Raw genomic sequence first — 17,533 nt, forward strand, 5'->3', positions numbered from 1 at the left:
GAAACATTTCTCAATCTATCCCAAGCCTGTTTGTCAACTCTTCTGTTCCTTTTACTTTATACTTACATCTGAGAGAGTCAATTCTAACACGACCGGTTCCATGCAAGGACCTCTGAGAGGAGGCTGTAAAATGCTGTCCAGCAGCAAGACGCCATTAAAATCCTTTCTTAGCCCAGACACATATCCATTTGTGATAAACAGCTTCTCTACTTCAGGACAAAACTTACATTGAAGGGACTTGGACTCTCCTATACAGGAAATAATTATGAAAGAGGTTACGGTCTGTCTAAAGTCTAGGTGCATTAATAGCCTTAACTTTTCCTTGGTATAATAAACAAAATGTGATTTTGGAGTAATAACTATCTCTGAGCACATTCAAACTGTGAAACAGTTAGTGGTAGTTGATATAATGTACATCCATATGTACATTATCCATGCTCCTCTCTATATGGTTCCTTTGTTACTGACAAAGAGAGTTCAGTTACTTTGTGTAACAATCAGTGCCAATTAGCTTGGTGATCTTTTCCTTAATTCTCATGACCTTACTGATTATGTGGTACAATGTAAGGAGAAACTTGGCGCTGGTCACTCAGAGTTTAAAGGCTTAAAAAGTTACTTAAATCAAGTGGATGAGGGTTATTTTCACCGATAAAATTCTTGCCAATTTCTTTACTGTTTATAATAGACTACATGAGAAAAATCAAAAACAAGAAAAATCATTTTCTCCCTAAAATGACTATTAAAAATTGCCCCATGGTATCAAAATTTACGTATTTTCAATCAGAAATGTGATGAGAAGTGAAAAAATTATCAACCAGGGTGACAATGTTTGATTGAACATTAAATTCTTAGCTACAAATAATACATAAGGAATGGTGAACAGTAAGGAGAATCACTATTTTGGTCTTGGGGAGTGAAGGGCTCTATGGAGGGTCTGAATGGATGGCCCCTGAGTCTGTTTTGTCAGTTGACTCCATTCAGACCATTGTAAAGATCACAGGGCTACAAATAATTCAGTTTCAAATTAGCTCAAATTGAAGGTAAGTGTGGTGCTTTGCTGCATTTGAAGTCAAGATACGATATGACTTTGGCTACTAAATTAAAAGTTGTGACTTCCATTCTGAAAGCTGTACACCATTAATCAATGATTTCTTCTCAGGCCTCAAAAATCAAATGCAACATGCTGAAATGACCACCTTCTCTCCTTAAACTACAAAAGCCTTCACGTACTAGATCTTCAGAACAGTCATCGAACAGTTGGTTTTGATTTTACAATGTACGTGGGCATTTACAAAGTCTAGCCGACAGTAACACATGCAGAAATTGGATCTCAAAAAGACAAAGCACTGACCATTCGTAAGTTCAAACTCCTGTGGCGATGACGAATTATTATTAGCGGTAGGTGATTCCTGTCCAACGGACGTGAGTTACAAACATCTGAAATTGCGTAATCTAACTGCATGAAAAACACATGCTTCGATCAGTTTGTACAAACCTGTTACTGCCGGCTCTGTCCGCTTCAAACGTAGACTAGAACGCGCATCCACGACTTCAACTGTTCCATCGTTGAGCGTACAGATGAAGCAGTTTGATGTGGGCGAAAATGTCACTGAAGTTGGGCGGCCACTGAACTGGAGGTACCCTTCTTCCTCAAAATACCACTCCTCCTCGGCCGCCATATTTGAGCTTCAACATGGTTTCGGGGTTAACTTAGCAGCCAGGCCAGGTTCATGCCTCCAGGCCTTCATTTGATATAGGTCCTGGTAGCGTGCATATGTCGTAATCGTGACCGCAAATCGTAAAACGTGATGTCAATCTTAAGCAGCGTTAATTCCCGGTATGAATAAAGAAAAACATGGACTTGTCCGTATTTGAAAGAGCTTTGTAAAGATCAGAAGGTTTTTTTTGTTCTAAGGATTACGATACTCACAATCCACTTTGAACCAATTAGACGTTGTTGCAAGCGTGCTCGGAAGGAACGATCTAATAATGACAATGACAGTAATAATAATGATAATAATAATAATAATAATAATAATAATAATAAAAATAGTAATGATGATGATGATGATGATAATTCTTTATTTATAGCAATAAAAATGATACCTATTTACATAATCATCAAATATATAAGAAAAACAAGATAATGGCTTAGCTTTAAAAAAATATGACAAAAAAACTAGGCTAAAAACTTATTTTATAAAAAGTCTAAAAACATCGTATTAGATATGAAATAGTAGTGTCGACTATAAAACTGCCAAACACTTCTTGGCTCAGTATTCCTGGATTTGGCTAGAGTTCTTCAGAAATAGCTTTCTCAATGCCTTAGCAAATATCAGCACGTCCTTTTTCGATGTCCAAGTCAATGTCCGACAACTCTAAGTTAACTCTACTAGAAACTTGCGAGCCTTTTAAACAAAGTAATGCTGGGCTCAGCAGCGCAAAGGACACTCTTCCCCTGATCCATGACATGGTAGTCGCCTGGCTTTCGCCCTTCTTTATAGCACCTAGGTCTAGCTCTTATAATATTATAACTAGCATAATAATAATAATAATAATAATAATAATAAAATAATAATAATGATAATAATGATAATGTACTCAGCCTCTTGAGCACGTAAACAATGAGAATTTTTAGTACATTTATCTCATTCAAGTGTGTATTTTTTTGTTACTTTTCATTATTTTAGATTTATAAAACTTATAACGTGTACATATATATATATATATCTTATTAACCAAGCGCGAGGGCCGTACTTGGAGAATATCGGCCCGAGGTCTTGACAGTATGGACCGAGCGCAGCGAGGTCCGTACAAAAAAGACCGAGGGCCGATATTCTTCTAGTACGGTCCCGAGCAAGCTTGGTTAATAAGAGATTTATTATACGACTGAAGTTCAAAGGGACACAAGTGCGGTATCATTCGGGACCATTCGGGACCATTCGGGACAGTGCCCGGTCCAATACTGAGAGAATATTGACCGGCAATAGACCATTTTGATTGATTGATTTTAGTTATTGGCCCTCTGACTGCCCGAGTCGTGTAAAAAATATATTTTATATCCTGGACTAGGTTGTTAAGATAACCCAGGGTTACTGTGAAATCTGGTTTCAGATTTGAAAGGCTTTGAAAGAAAATTCAGTACCATTTCTTTTGTCTACAATTTGATGATTGGATGCCCTAAAGAGAATAGAGGAAATTGTCCGAAAAAGGTTTTTGAATAAGGTAATAAAGAAACCCGGATAAAAATTTAACCCTTGGGTTAGCGCTAATCGGACTTTGAACAACCGGGCCCAGGTCCACATTGCCTAGGCTGTGCCCGCAAAGATGTTGATATATACATTGAATTATTTTTTCATTAAGTTTTGCCATAATAATAATGATAACGTGTCTTATGCTCTAGTTTCTTTATGGACGCGAAGAAGCCTTTATTGATAAGTTACTATGTACGCTACCCGGACCTATTATATCTTGTGAAGACCCTTAGGCATGAAGCTGGCCTGGCCGCGAGGTCAGTCTTCTCTGTAACATGAAGCAAACTAAAATCTGCTCCAAAGACGAGCGTTTGGCAAAAGATATCAGAAGATATCCAGACAATTAAGATAAATCGGGCTGGGATTTTTAAGATTAAAGCACAAAGAGACGCACATGGAAAGCTGTTAACGTCTTGTCATTTATACTATGTCTTCGGCACCTTAAGACAAATATTAAAAGAAGCAAGAAAAGCAAACGATCATGTACGAGCGCCATGAAAAATCTATTAAGAAAAATTCATACAAATAAACATGGAAGGGAGGCTTATGTCGTACTTCCTTTATCGACTGATTCGATTTGCAGTTACGATCGAGGCACTCCTGTGACCACACTTGTAAGTGGGGGGAGGGGGGGGGGGCAGGGGAGTCACGCCTCCCACTTCCCTTACCACGTTCTCCGCCTCCCGTACTTTTGTGCCCCTCTGCCTCCCGCCCTTCATTGCACTACTCACTTCTTCAGGTTTTTTAAAAGGATCAGAAACCTGAGCTATTGGCAAGCTGTGCCAAAATGAATCATTCTTTACCATTCTCTGGAGTTGCATTTTTCGGGGGAGGGAGGTAACTTTCTGAAGATGAACATTAATACAGATCAGTTTTCACTGACCTGGTTATCACAATTTGACCATCGATTCTAACATCTCACGACAGAGGGAAAAGTCTCCGTTTAACTATTGCACTGAGTTTCACATGTATATCTATTTTTAGAAATTCTTAATAAACTAGGAACGTGCCATTTAGTAAAGAAGCCGAAAAGCCAAAACGCAATGTTAAGAACCGTTCAGTAATCCTTTCTCATTCTATGCCTCTAGTTTCACCAATTGAATATTCATCGCAGGGAATTATGATATTCATAAATATCGTTTTCATTGTGGTAGTGTCTTTATTGTAATCGGTAATAATATATCACATCCGAAAAAACTAATCGGCCTTCCTCGGCATGAAATACTTGTATGTTATCGTAACGCCGCGGACGTATTGTTAAACTACCGGTGGAGCATTAGTGTAGATTATTGTTCGGTTGCTTATCACATTTAATCATTCAGCTTTGTAGTCGAGGGGACGAGTATAAAATATCGAGCGGCGAAGGCGCTTCAAACTAGGAAAAATAATATTAAAAACTGGCCAAGTTTGTGAAATCAATGACACTGGAATAAAAGGGAACAGAAATAAGAGACTGAGCATAACGGTTGAATTTTGCATCACTAATTCAGCTTTCAAAATGTCAACGGAAGACTCTAATAAACGGCATCAGCGTTAGATCTGCGCTTTATTAAGGTTTGTCTGAATGGTATGACACTCTTGTTTCATGTCACATTGCTATTTCACATTTTTATTAGTGTATAAATCTTCACTTGTTATTCATCATTTGCATATGATGACGATGACATGTCGCCGTCGAAACGTAAAGTTATTTTTAGTCAAGTTTCGGGTTTGCACAACTTTTGCGAATTCTTCCAACCCCCTAAGAGTTTAGCTCTTACTATAATATAAATTCATAATACAAATTCATTTTGTATGTAAGGAGATTTACATCAATGCCAAGAGAAATAATTTGGTATTATCAATTGAGTTGATAATGTAAATTGGACACCCTAAAGGTTTCCAAAGCTGACGTGTCAAGCGTTAACCCTTCCGTCAGAGCATTAGCCCCTTCGCCCTAACGAAAGACTTACGCTCGAAACTTTAGCATTGGAAACTCAAATTTACATTATCAACAGAGTTGATAAAAGCAGATTATCCTGTTAACAATCAATTGTTGATTCGTATAACATGGGAGAAAGCCAGCTGCACAGCGCAGCACGCTCAGTGAAAGGCATCAAGGACTCTCGACTTGTCCTTTCGAGTCTTCTTAAATCTCTATTCTTTAATACAGTCCTGCCCAGATCAAATTCACTTCCCTTTCTCTTTAACCAGTCTGACTGTGACTGACTGATCATCAATCACACACTCTCTCTTATTCTCGCTGCCTAACAACTCTAAAGTACATGCTTTTACATCATCTGTTGGTAGGCATAAGTGGGTATGGTGGTCATGCAATCGCCGGCTGATCTTGAAAGCGTGATTAAACATTTGTTGCCAGAATACCGACCCAAATGCTTTTACAAGAATCTTACCAATGAGTAACAACGTACTTAATGCTTCCGATCAACAAAAACAATCTTAGACTGCCAAATGAATAAAGGGTGAAAGTTTCTAAAGAAACTGTGGTGCTGCGTCGGTGGAGGTAACAAGGTAATTTGGTATATCAACCAAGTTGAAGTTGAGATACAATGAAATATATGAAATTCATATATTTTTGTAACCTGATTTGTGTAGCAAGTTGAAGTTGTAAATTGGCCACCGTAACTCGGTACGGTGAACTTTGTTGATATATCAAATGACCTTAGACTGCCAAAGCCAAAACAAGAGGTTTCGTGTGGGTCTACAGGCAAGGTCAGTAAACAAACTAAGCATGCGCACTTATGGAATTAAGACAAGACAGCCACAATCAGGAAACTCATTGCGATCACTTAAACCCAAATAACTACAGAATTCAAATAGCTGAATATCAAATATTTCATAGCACAATCATCAGAAATATTTTATGTTTAGAAAGATATGAATTAAGTATGACTTACTAAAAATATTTGATGATTGTTTTCTCCATCATTTGAATAGCATTGAAGCTATCAAGTTACCAGTCAATTTTGTAGATAAATTAAATAAATAGGATAAAAGCCTATGACAGCCGTTATGCAGGTGGTCTAAGACCACTTAGTGAAACTCAGTGGTAACTTATCAGAAGTGCTGTCATGGTATATCGTGCATTTTGCCGCATGCTGATTGCCTTCCTAATTTTTGTGGAGATTGCGTTAAGTCGATCAAAGTCGAAAGTTCTAAGTCCCTGGACTTTTTCCAAAACTCAGTTTAACTAGGAAGCAAACTCATTGCGGACGAGGTGCGATCAGTCAATCAAGATCAAATATTCAAAATTAATCTTCAGTGATGATAAAACGAAGAGTGCATACTGTCTCAGCCAATCAGCATTCTATAGTTCTGACTCTAATTGATGTTACTCGCTTTGCGGAAGTATGGCGGCGTCTAGGCAAACGAAGGGCAAAAAAGTAGGAATCGTTTCGCTATGGAAAATTTTGAAGCTTTTTACATTTTGGAAAGAAGGAAAATAAATTTGTAATATTCCTTATTGAGATTTCATGGCGCGTATACATGTAGTTGTATTAGGGTTCGTAAATAGCCTGTTTTTGTAACCTGATTTGTTTGCTATTCTTAGGAAATATCATACATAATATGTTAGTGAAATAGAAAGCACTTGGGTTTCAACTATTTATTTCTCGCTCATTGACTTTTTTTGAGTAAAATCGGTCAACATTATCGTGTTTCAAGAGCGTATACTCAGAATTATAAATGAAAACCTGGTTTTGGATTCTTGGCTGGTCCCTTTCCATTCTGACCATAACTGGAAATGGATTTATCATCTTTCTTGTTTGGAGCAAACGGCAGCTTCGCACCAAAACCAACGCGCTTATTGTTTCACTCGCAGTGGCGGACTTGTGTGTTGGAATAAGTGCAGTTCCCTTTTTGTATGTTTGTAAGAAGACAACAGTTTGCAATCATCTACATTTTCTCAGCGCGTATGGTGTGAGGATTTTCTTCGCATATGCGTCTGTGACAAACCTGTGCAGTTTAGTCCTGGATCGCTACATTGCTGTTCTTAAACCTTTAAAATATTTGACATTTATGTCACGTCGCCGGGTCATTCAGATGATTCTCGTATCTTGGGCAATTCCTTTCACTCTGTGCGTTGGTATAGTTTTTAAATCGGCAACCGTCCTTAAGGTGTTAACTTGTTTAATTCTGTTTTTAGAGGTTTTTCCAAGTTTGATGCTAATATTTTGCTTTGTATCCATGTTACAAGTTGTATTCAAACATAATCGAGCCACTCGTTTTTTATCAAAACAGTTACGCTTCAACCATCAGGTTTTCTTCAAAACTCAGGAAAAGTCTGCTATGATAATGATGGGGATTGTGATAAGTTTGTTTCTTGTGTGTTACGCGATTTTTCTGCGCTGTACCTTAATTTATCTATTCAATATTCCATCTTCATGCGGTGACACTGACTACAAAATCCCTATTTTAGTGTTTAACTCCGCCATCAACCCATTGGCATACTATTTCTTCAAGAGAGACATTAACAAAGAGGTTAAAAGGCGAATTTGCTGCGCCACGTCAACACAGCGGAACAGGATATCCATCCTTTTTAAAGAGAACAGTTTTCCACTGGCCATCGTTAAGAGATCAAGTTGAGCGATTAGTCCTGACAAATATTGCTTTTTTATAGGAACAGAAACTCAGTTGCTCAGGTCATTCTAACTATAACTATAACCAAAGGTAAAAGGCTTCATCAGAAATGCTTGGTGGTTGAATTTATATCTTTGAATGTCAGGGAAGCTATCAAATGGCCTGTCACTCCCAGCAGATTAATCCAATAAAGTAAAAAGCTTTTAAATGCTTTATGCCATGGAGCAGGTAGTGCGGGGGACCACTTAAGAAAACTGGTTAATTATTCTTCAGAAATTAAGAGGCGTATACGATTATCAACAATTTATGAACTATCAATCTTTGAATTTTGTTGAATTTATGAACTAATCGAAATTCCATGATTAGTCAAAAACCTATCCTTTTTTGCACCCGTTAACCCATAGAAATGTAGTTTATTTCATAAAAGCAATATCAGTTTACTGGCGTAATAACCAACTTGGGATGAGAACGCAATAGAGATTATTCCCTGAAAATTTGCGTGAGTGATGTTTATATACAAGTTGCGATGCATAAAAAAAAAATGTGAACGAGTGAGCGCAGTGAACGAGCGGGTTTTTCGATGCATCGCAACGAGGAAATAAGAATCGTTCAAGCACTTTCGATGCGTGGTATGTTGTTTTTATTTCATACGTACTGAGATTTTTTCTAACCGACCGACACACTTAAAAGATTTGAAGAGAACGACCGTGAAAATACATCGTTCGTCCAATCAGGGACGAATGATAGTACTTCACAGTGTAAATCTTAGTATGTGTGAAATAAAGTTTGTGAATCACTCGCTTATGGCTCGTGTTGTACAAACGTTTTACATATCACTCCCTACATCCTGAATAGGTTATCACGCTGGGTTATCACACTGGGTTACCACGCTGGGTTATCACGCTGGGTTATCACGCTGGGTTATCACGCTGGTAAACTAATAAGTGCAGTGTATTGCTTACATGAACCTCATCCTTTACCAGATACCGGAACACATACGGGATACATACAATCCCCCTGATTGACCCGTAAATGTATGTAACACGATTATGCATGAGGCACGGACCTCACTGCGCTCAGTCCGTACGTCATGGCCCTAGGTAAATATTTTCCTGTCCGCTCCTGCCGCTCAGTCAATAAGTACGTATTATGACCTTTTTCAGCGGCTGAATCTCGTCTAAGTTTTATTACCTTTCGTTTCTTTGAATGTTTTTAGTATTACCCTTGTTACAGGTTAAAATTAAACGGAAACCCCCAAATTTGATGCTCACATCAGTGACACTATTGCAAAAACTAATACAAGGATAGTGGACCTAAGAACCTGGGGGGGGGGGGAGGGGGATTGACACATATAACATACAGAAAAATCCACAAATTTCAGGTTAAAAGGTGAAACCAGAATAGCAGAAATGGCAACCATCGAGCGGATGACAGCACCAAACATGCTCCTCTAATTCTAATTGCGACCGAACAGGTTCATCGACACTTTGAGGTTTGAGAGAGTCATGGAAAGGTTACAGGGGCGGGGTCACAACTTATGAAGTCAGTGAGAGTTGGCTTATATCCTTATTCCTGCAAAAGACAAAACATAATGTTCAGATTATGTCGTCGTCAAGAGGTAAAGTCCTGAAGTTTATTGAAACTCACGGGAAGCGTTCGAAGCGTTCAGTTTGAATTGTAGTTAGTCCAATAATGAACAGGCATCATTTTTAACAGCACGTGGCCGCCAAAGCATCTTTGACTGTCGCACTCTGCTTCTTTTCGATTACTATAGTGGACGATGGTGACACTTAGTGTCACACTGGAAGAAGTTAATGTGCAAGCTCACAGCGTGAACCATGAGAATTGTTAATCGGTAATGACCTAATTGTTTGGTTTTATTGAAGCTTAGACGCGGTGTTCTTATGTGGCTCTGCAATAGAGATATCAACCCCTGCAGAAAGCATTCTTCTCCAAATGACCATAATTTTAAAAATACCCAAAAAATTAAGGTTATTAAGCTTGGTAGATTTATCAAGACCATTAACTCAAAGATTCACCAACTGTAAGAAACCTTCAGCCAAGTTAGTCCCATAGCATTCTTTGTTCGGCCAAAGACTAGATGCTACCGAGAGCCGTGACGTCAGCGAGAGAATTTCACTTATTCCCTTCCAGTCCTCGCGCCGATATCGAGGTAGCAAAGATTGACAAGGCCGTCCTCTACCTTAGTCATCTTTAAGTGGCGTTTACCTCTTGAATTCCAACGATTCAATCGGTAATTCTCTCTATCAACTTCCAGCAATTTCCTTATGACCCCCTTATACATTAGACAGGAGAATTTGGTTTACGCCCTCTAGCTGAAAACTTTTTCTGTTCTCCAAGCCTGTGTGCGAGATAACTGAATTGGAATCGTATTCAGATGCTTCATATGATTCATGTCCGGGAAAAAGAGGGATTGAGTGGAGATAAGGGGAATAAATTATGTCAAATTCTTCGCGTCCTGAATCGATTTCTTTCGCACAAGAGAACTTAGTTCTCACCAAGGTTTATATGGCTCTTTATGTAGACCCTTTTGAGGAAACTTGAGCTAATGCTGAAGACTGTCAGGCGGCCATGTAACTTCACGGAAGGATACTCAATGTTAGTAAGAGTTAGCAAAATTCGTTTTATGATATCATATTTCTTGACCACTCAAAAATTTGTAGAATCGCTATGTAGGCCAGCGAAAACCGCTTAGAGCGGTGAAAATTTGTAAGTTTACTGTTGAATTAAGGGAAAAGGAGTGAATGACGACTTTGATGATTTCAAAATTTCCTGAATAAACTATATATATATCAAGTAAAGATCGGCCGTCATGTTAGTTCGAGCCGATTTGTGAGTCGTGGCTGTCCTCAGAGTTCCGCGCTTGGCCCGTTCTTATGGAATGTTTTTCAGAATGATCTATCCTACTGTCTTACAGCGAAATTGTCTATGTATGTAGACGACCACCAGATTTACCACGCAGGTGCAGATCAGGCAGCTGTCACATCCCAGTTAAAGGATAGTGCCACCTTAGCAACAAAGTGGTATGACTCTAACTTACTGGCGGGAAACCTTGAGAAATATCAGGTTTTGAACTTGGGCTTCACTCAAAATTACAGTAACATCTGTGTGAATGATGTTGAAATCCAAACCAAAGATAACATTAAACTTCCAGGAGTAGAGTTAGATTCCAAGCTAAATTTCTCTGAGCATATAATCTCTATCTGCAAAAAAGCTAGTCAGAGAATTGGCGTTCTAATGAGATTACGTAACTTAATTCCTACGAAATCTAAGCTAATACTGTTCAAAAGCGCGGTTCTACCATACCTCACGTGTTGTCACCTAGTGTGGCACTTTTGCAAAGCGAGCGACACTCGAAAGCTTGAAAGACTACAAGAAAAAGGACTTAGGGCGGTTTTCAAGAACTATAATTCTAGTTACGAACAGTTATTAGAGAGGGCAGATCTGCCCACTCTACTAAATAGGCGCTTACAGGACCTGTGCATCCTCATGTACAGAGCAAAGCATAAACTGTGTCCTACATACATAAGCAACATCTTTAAAGTACACAATAGCAATTACAATAGACAACATTCGTATTCCCCGACGATCCTGGGACGAGTAGGCCTTGAGCATGAATGCGAGGCTGATGCGGGGAAGTGTTTATGTAGTGATTTCTTCGATTACGCGTAAAAAATGTCGAAACATCATTCTTATGCCTACAACTGTACCAACAGCGAGGCTAAGAAAAAGAACCCAATCAAATACCCCAACGTTTCGAATGTTACTTTCTACTGTTGCCAACAAATGATGAAAAAAACAGTACGCTCCTCAGATAAGTGGACAGGAAAGACGTCGAAGCTGAAGGTGGATCGCAGCATGCCGGCTGGAAAGCCTAAATGTCACAAGGCATACTCGTATATGCTCTAAACACTCTGTAGGAGGGTTAGGGCCAACAAAGGCAAACTCTTTTCCCACGATATTTGACTTTCCTAAACCTCCAACGAAAAGAAGTGAAACATGAAACAACGCCAGGATCCGGAGACTAGACGTTTGAAGAATGCTTCCACAACAAACAGAATTCAGAAGGCAACTAAGTCTGACTAATCGAAGGTTAAAAACCATCTGGATTTCTGGATTTCGGATTAAACCATTTCTTGTAACCAACTTCGCATTCACAACATCACTTATGGACTCACAGTTGTCGGTCAATTCGAGAGCGAGTTCGTGGGCTTTTCCGTCAGTTCGACTAATTCTTCCTTCTTTTAGTTGGAGACAGATATTCCTCGAGCCTGCAGGTATTTTTAAGCTCTGGAACCTTCCAGTTTTTAAAAATTACTTCCATTTCTGCCAAACCGACCATAACTTTCTTGTATTTCGCGGCAACTTTTCCCCGTATTAGCCTCGCATTCACGCGCAAGCGCTTACTCGTCCCAGGGCCGTCGAGGAATACGAATATTGTCTATTTAAGGCAAGCCGATTTCTCTATACCCAGGTATGAAACTGTCACTTATGGCAAACACTCTATTAGATTTCTAGGGCCCAGGCTATGGACAAAATTACCCAAGAGTATAAGGGAGGTCGAGACCCTCAAGTCGTTCAAAGGTAAGATACGCCAAACTCATTATAAGTGAGCTCTTGGATAATGGCTGCGCACGCTGTAGCCTCTGCTCCTCTTGAATTTTGTATATTTTTATTACAAATCCCGTAACTAGTTAACCATAGATTTTCTCTTAGTTTTAATATATATATTACTGTAAATAGCTCCTAATCTTTTTTCTTTTTTAGTGTCCCCAAATTAGTAAGGGATTTTTCCCTAGCTAGACGGCTCTTGACACTTTTAATAAAGTTTTACTACTACTACTACTTCTTATTACCAAGGCCTAAATTGTTTCGAGACGACAGCCGTAAGCGGAATGTATAAATTGTTTTAGTAATTTCTTGTGAAGGAAAAGACGAAACGTCTTCGCTTAGTATGCACAATACCCACAATGAACATTATGAAAATGAAGAAAACTTCTAAACAGCTGCCACTGGTTTATTGTTGAGACTCGTTGGCTAACAACAATGCATGTTTTGCACGATCCTTCGCAGTAAAGCACTATTTAAGCAATAGTGAAAATCAGACCTGAAAAAAATTCTAACTCTACCAATTGAGCTAACAGTTGGCTTGTTAGCTCAATTGGTAGAGCGCTGCACTAGTATCGCAGAGGTCAGTGGTTCGAATCCCGTACAGGCCTGAATTTTTTTTTCAGGTCTGATTTTCACTATTGCTTAAATAGTGCTTTACTGCGAAGGATCGTGCACATATACGTTTCATAACCGCAGTTCATATATATGTATTTCATATGTTTGTTGTTTGAATGCATGTTTTATAAACAGGGCACGATTAACAGAGGATATGAATTGTTATTAAGTTCAAGATGACCAGATGTCTTAAGAAATATTTTGTTTAAGTCCTACTTGTATATCTTTAACTATTGTTAATCAATGTGTGTCAGCGGTGGGAGGTATAAATTGCAATTGAACTATAGAGGGGGCAAATGACTCACGCTTCTTCGTGTTGATCAACACAAGCGTCATCGTCTCTGATCATAAAATGGAAACTTGGTTTTGGATTCTTGGCTGGTCTCTTTCCATTTTGGCCATAACTGGAAATGGATTTATCATCTTTCTTGTTTGGAGCAGACGACAGCTTCGAACCAAAACCAACGCGTTCATTGTGTCTCTCGCAGTGGCAGACTTCGGTGTTGGGACTATGGCTGTTCCTTTGCGGTTTGCGTGTGAGATGGTAAATGGCTGCCAGAATCCATCATCAATTCTACACATCTCATGGGCCATTAGGAGCTTGTTTATGTTCGCCTCAGTGACAAACCTTTGCAGTTTGGTTCTGGATCGCTACATTGCTTTTGTAAAACCTCTGAAATACTTGATTTTTATGACGCGTCGCCGAGTCTTTCGATTGATTCTTATATCCTGGCTAATTTCGACCACCCTTGTCACTTTAATCACAATAGACAAACTCGTTTTTAAAGTGAACTCAATTCTCTTCCAGTTTTTAATTTGCCTGGTAATGATTTTAGAGTTTTTTCCAAGTGTGATGTTAATATTCTGCTTTGTATCGATGTTTAAAGTTGTGTTTAAGCATTATCAAGTCGCTCGTTCATTAGCAAAACAGTTACGCTTCAATCATCGGGTTTTCTTCAAAACTCAGGAGAAGCCTGCCTTGCTAATGATGGGGATTGTGATAGCTTTGTTTCTTGCGTGTTACGGGATACACCTACGATGTAGTTTAGTTTTAGTTTTAAATATTAATGCCAAATGCCATGATGATATGTATAGATTCCCTATTTTAGTGTTAAACTCCGCCATTAACCCTTTGGCCTATTCTTTTTTTAAGAGAGACATTTACAAGGAGGTTAAAAGGCGCCTCCGCTTTGTCTTTTTGACGAGGGACGCCAGAGCCAACTTGACGGCGTTGATAATTTGAGTATTTCATAACTCAACTAATTCTAACTGAAAAAGGAACAGATGGTTTTTATAGAAAACGCTCAAGGGGATGCATAGTTTACTATTGTTTCGATAAAACCTTGTGTGGTAATCAACATGGAAATTATATAGACTCTGGCTATGTCTAGCTAAGTAAGACATGTAAAATTCTTACAAACAGTTTGCCATTCTGGCCTTTTAAAATAGACAACGGTGATACAAACAAACAGTACAGGCTTAGTAAAGGACACTTGTTATTTTTGTTATTATTATTTTTGTTATTTTTGCTGGTCGGACGAAACGCCAAAAATAAACACTCAAACTAACTTCGAGACCCTTCGGAACAGCTCTAAACCTAAACCTCTCGCGATCCTTCGGAACGGTTTTCGAAAAAGGCTCTGCTCCTGAATTATATAAAACTGTACGTATTGCGGATAAGATTATTCGACAAAGAATGTCAACTGACTGCACACTATACGCGACAACAACAAGTTATTACGTAATTGTCGTTGTTACAAGTTCTTTAATACATTCCGCACAGTTTTTGCTATCAAAGTCTTTCAACATTTGTATTGCCAAGCCCAAGATATCTATCTCAAATGCATCTAACCATAGACAGCAGATGTCTGAATCTTCCAACTTGTAGATCGACATGAAAAGTCTTCACTGGACACAAATGAAAATGTGGTTTTGGGTTCGTGGCTGGTTTTTTTCCATGCTGACCATAACTGGAGGTGGATTTATCATCTTTCGCGTTTTTAAAAAACGGCTGTTTCGTACCAAAGCTAACGCATTTATCGTTTTATTGGCGATGGCCGTCTTTTGTGTTCCTCCGTGGTTTGCGTGCGAGTCGGATGTGAGCAACGATTCATCTATTTCGAGGACAGTATGGATTACAAGAAACCAAGAGATTAGAAAGAAACCTGTTCGTGTTTACGTCGGTGAAATACTTGATATTTATGATATACATGAAGCGTCACCGATTCATTCAGATGGTTTTCTTATCCTATCTGACTCCAACAGCCCTTGCACCCTTGCACCCTTGCCTATATTCCAAGATGATATTCCACGCTCTAATTTCTCACTAGAGATGGGTTTACCTAGAAATACCTGCTTTTATGTGATGTAATTTTACCGGTCAAGTAGAAGAGTCTTTTTTTACAGATGTAACAATGGACTTGATTAAAATGTAGGCGCTTGAGGGGGCGCATGTGTACGGTGGCTCTCAAGGGCCATCCACCTACAAAAATTTTCATGACTTTATCGCGCGATAAGTTTTGCTAAGCCTATTCATTCAAAAAATTTGCAATCAACATTATCGCGCGATAGATAAACTTATCGCGCGAGAGATAAACTTATCGCGCGATAGATAAACTTATCGCGCGATAGAACAACTTATCGCGCAATAGATCACCGTACAGCGCGATAGAACAACTTATCGCGCGATAGAACAACTTATCGCGCGATAGAACACTGTATCACGCGATAGAACAACTTATCGCGCGATAGAACAACTTATCGCGCGATAGAACAACTTATCGCACGATAGAACACTGTATCGCGCGATAGAACAACTTATCGCACAATAGAACAACTTATCGCGCGATAGAACAGCTTATCACGCGATAGAACAACTTATCGCGCGATAGAACACTGTATCGCGCGATAGAACAACTTATCGCGCGATAGAACAACTTATCGCGCGATAGAACACTGTATCGCGCGATAGAATAACTTATCGCGCGATAGAACAACTTATCGCGCGATAGAACAACTTATCGCGCGATAGAACAACTTATCGCGCGACAGAAAAACTTATCGCGCGATAGAACAACTTATCGCGCGATAGAACAACTTATCCCGCGATAGAACAACTTATCGCGCGATAGATAATATTATCGCGCGATAATTTTATTACTAGCTCCCATGGCCCCACGACCATTAGCACGTGGTCACATCCATAGCAAGATGGCGGACCAAGTTTCGAAGGTGAGTAATTGTCCACGAAATAAAGACTTTTATTCTTGATTTTTGAGCAAGATACGGTAATCTTTGGGTTAAATTAAATTATATTTCTATGCTTTCTACGCCTTATATTCATAAACAATCTTTCACCTTATACACCTTATATAGTTTAAAAACGTATCCCTACACCTTATGTTCATAAACAATCTTTCAAATATAGAGCAATAAAGTCCCTCTCATATCTTAAACCCCACTTACTAAGATAGCATAGAAATATAATTGAATTTAATCCAAAGATTACCGTCTCTTGCTCAAAAATCTAGAATAAAAGTCTTTATTTCGTGCACAATTACTCACCTTCGAAACTTGGTCCGCCATCTTGCTATAGATGTGACCACGTGCTAATGGTCGTGGGGCTATGAGAGCTAGTAATAAAATTATCGCGCGATAATATTATCTATCGCAGGATAAGTTGTTCTATCGCGCGATAAGTTGTTCTATCGCGCGATGAGTTGTTCTATCGCACGATAAGTAGTTCTATCGCGCGATAAGTTGTTCTATCGCGCGATAAGTTTATCTATCGCGCGATAATGTTGATTGCAAATTTTTTGAATGAATGGACTTAGCAAAACTTATCGCGCGATAAAGTCATGAAAATTTTTGTAGGTGGATGGCCCTTGAGAGCCACCGTACATGTGACTACTGCGTAGGTAATGTAACGATATACAAGGAATGTTGTTATGTGAAACTCCATTGAAAAGCCAGTGCTTGAATATCCAGCGCCTCATTGAATAAACTAATGCTTCTAACACGGAATCGAAGCTTTTAAATATATTATAAATGTTTGGTTTTGAAACGAGAAAAGATTGCAGCTTTGTTTGTAATGCTTCTAACTCACGCTAGAAGCTGTTCGGATTTAAATAATTGTTACATGCAGGTGTTTCTGTTGTAATAGTTAACTACAGCAATGACACTTAGTACAGTCTATAGTGTCTGAAAGATAATCAGGTACAAAATAGAACCAAAAATTGGACACGCAAAACCAATATTTAGAACTGGACGGAATGTAAAGGATAAAAGTAGCTTTGAGGGCGTTTTCCATTCAATTTAAGTACTAGTAATGGTAATAGTAATTAAAGTTTAATGTCTTTACGTGGGGCATGGTTACCCATTTTTTTCCGAGCCAGAGGCTCATGTATGAAACGCAAGACAACAACCCACCCATCCCACCCCAGGGGAGGAAATCC

The 17,533-nt window shown here is 38.9% G+C and overlaps 3 protein-coding genes and 1 long non-coding RNA gene across 4 annotated transcripts in view; 3 read left to right on the plus strand and 1 right to left on the minus strand.

Annotated features, from left to right (window-relative positions):
- The window catches only part of LOC111328727 (dual E2 ubiquitin-conjugating enzyme/E3 ubiquitin-protein ligase BIRC6), a 45,221-nt gene extending 43,523 nt beyond the window's left edge, over positions 1-1,698 (minus strand). The window contains exons 1-2 of the mRNA XM_088762782.1: positions 1,496-1,698; positions 67-248 (exon numbers count right to left, since the gene is read on the minus strand). Of these exons, the coding sequence (XP_088618908.1) occupies positions 67-248; positions 1,496-1,679 (366 nt within the window). The 5' untranslated portion in view covers positions 1,680-1,698. The remainder of the gene's footprint in view (positions 1-66; positions 249-1,495) is intronic.
- On the plus strand, positions 905-1,870 carry LOC148728502 (uncharacterized). Its single transcript, XR_016002332.1, has 2 exons — positions 905-1,040; positions 1,160-1,870. It is a non-coding gene; the product is annotated as an uncharacterized LOC148728502 (long non-coding RNA).
- Positions 1,871-6,768: 4,898 nt separating this feature from the next.
- LOC111328725 (trace amine-associated receptor 2-like) lies at positions 6,769-8,631 on the plus strand. Its single transcript, XM_022933210.2, has one exon. The coding sequence runs from the start codon at positions 6,939-6,941 to the stop codon at positions 7,836-7,838; it is 900 nt and encodes a 299-aa protein (XP_022788945.2). The 5' UTR covers positions 6,769-6,938; the 3' UTR covers positions 7,839-8,631.
- A 4,371-nt stretch (positions 8,632-13,002) lies between these two features.
- LOC148728503 (octopamine receptor beta-2R-like) lies at positions 13,003-14,590 on the plus strand. Its single transcript, XM_088725849.1, has one exon. The coding sequence runs from the start codon at positions 13,432-13,434 to the stop codon at positions 14,320-14,322; it is 891 nt and encodes a 296-aa protein (XP_088581975.1). The 5' UTR covers positions 13,003-13,431; the 3' UTR covers positions 14,323-14,590.
- The last annotated feature ends 2,943 nt before the right edge of the window (positions 14,591-17,533 follow it).

The sequence above is a fragment of the Stylophora pistillata genome, chromosome 6 (assembly GCF_964205215.1).
Source record: "Stylophora pistillata chromosome 6, jaStyPist1.2, whole genome shotgun sequence".
Classification (NCBI taxonomy): domain Eukaryota; kingdom Metazoa; phylum Cnidaria; class Anthozoa; order Scleractinia; family Pocilloporidae; genus Stylophora; species Stylophora pistillata.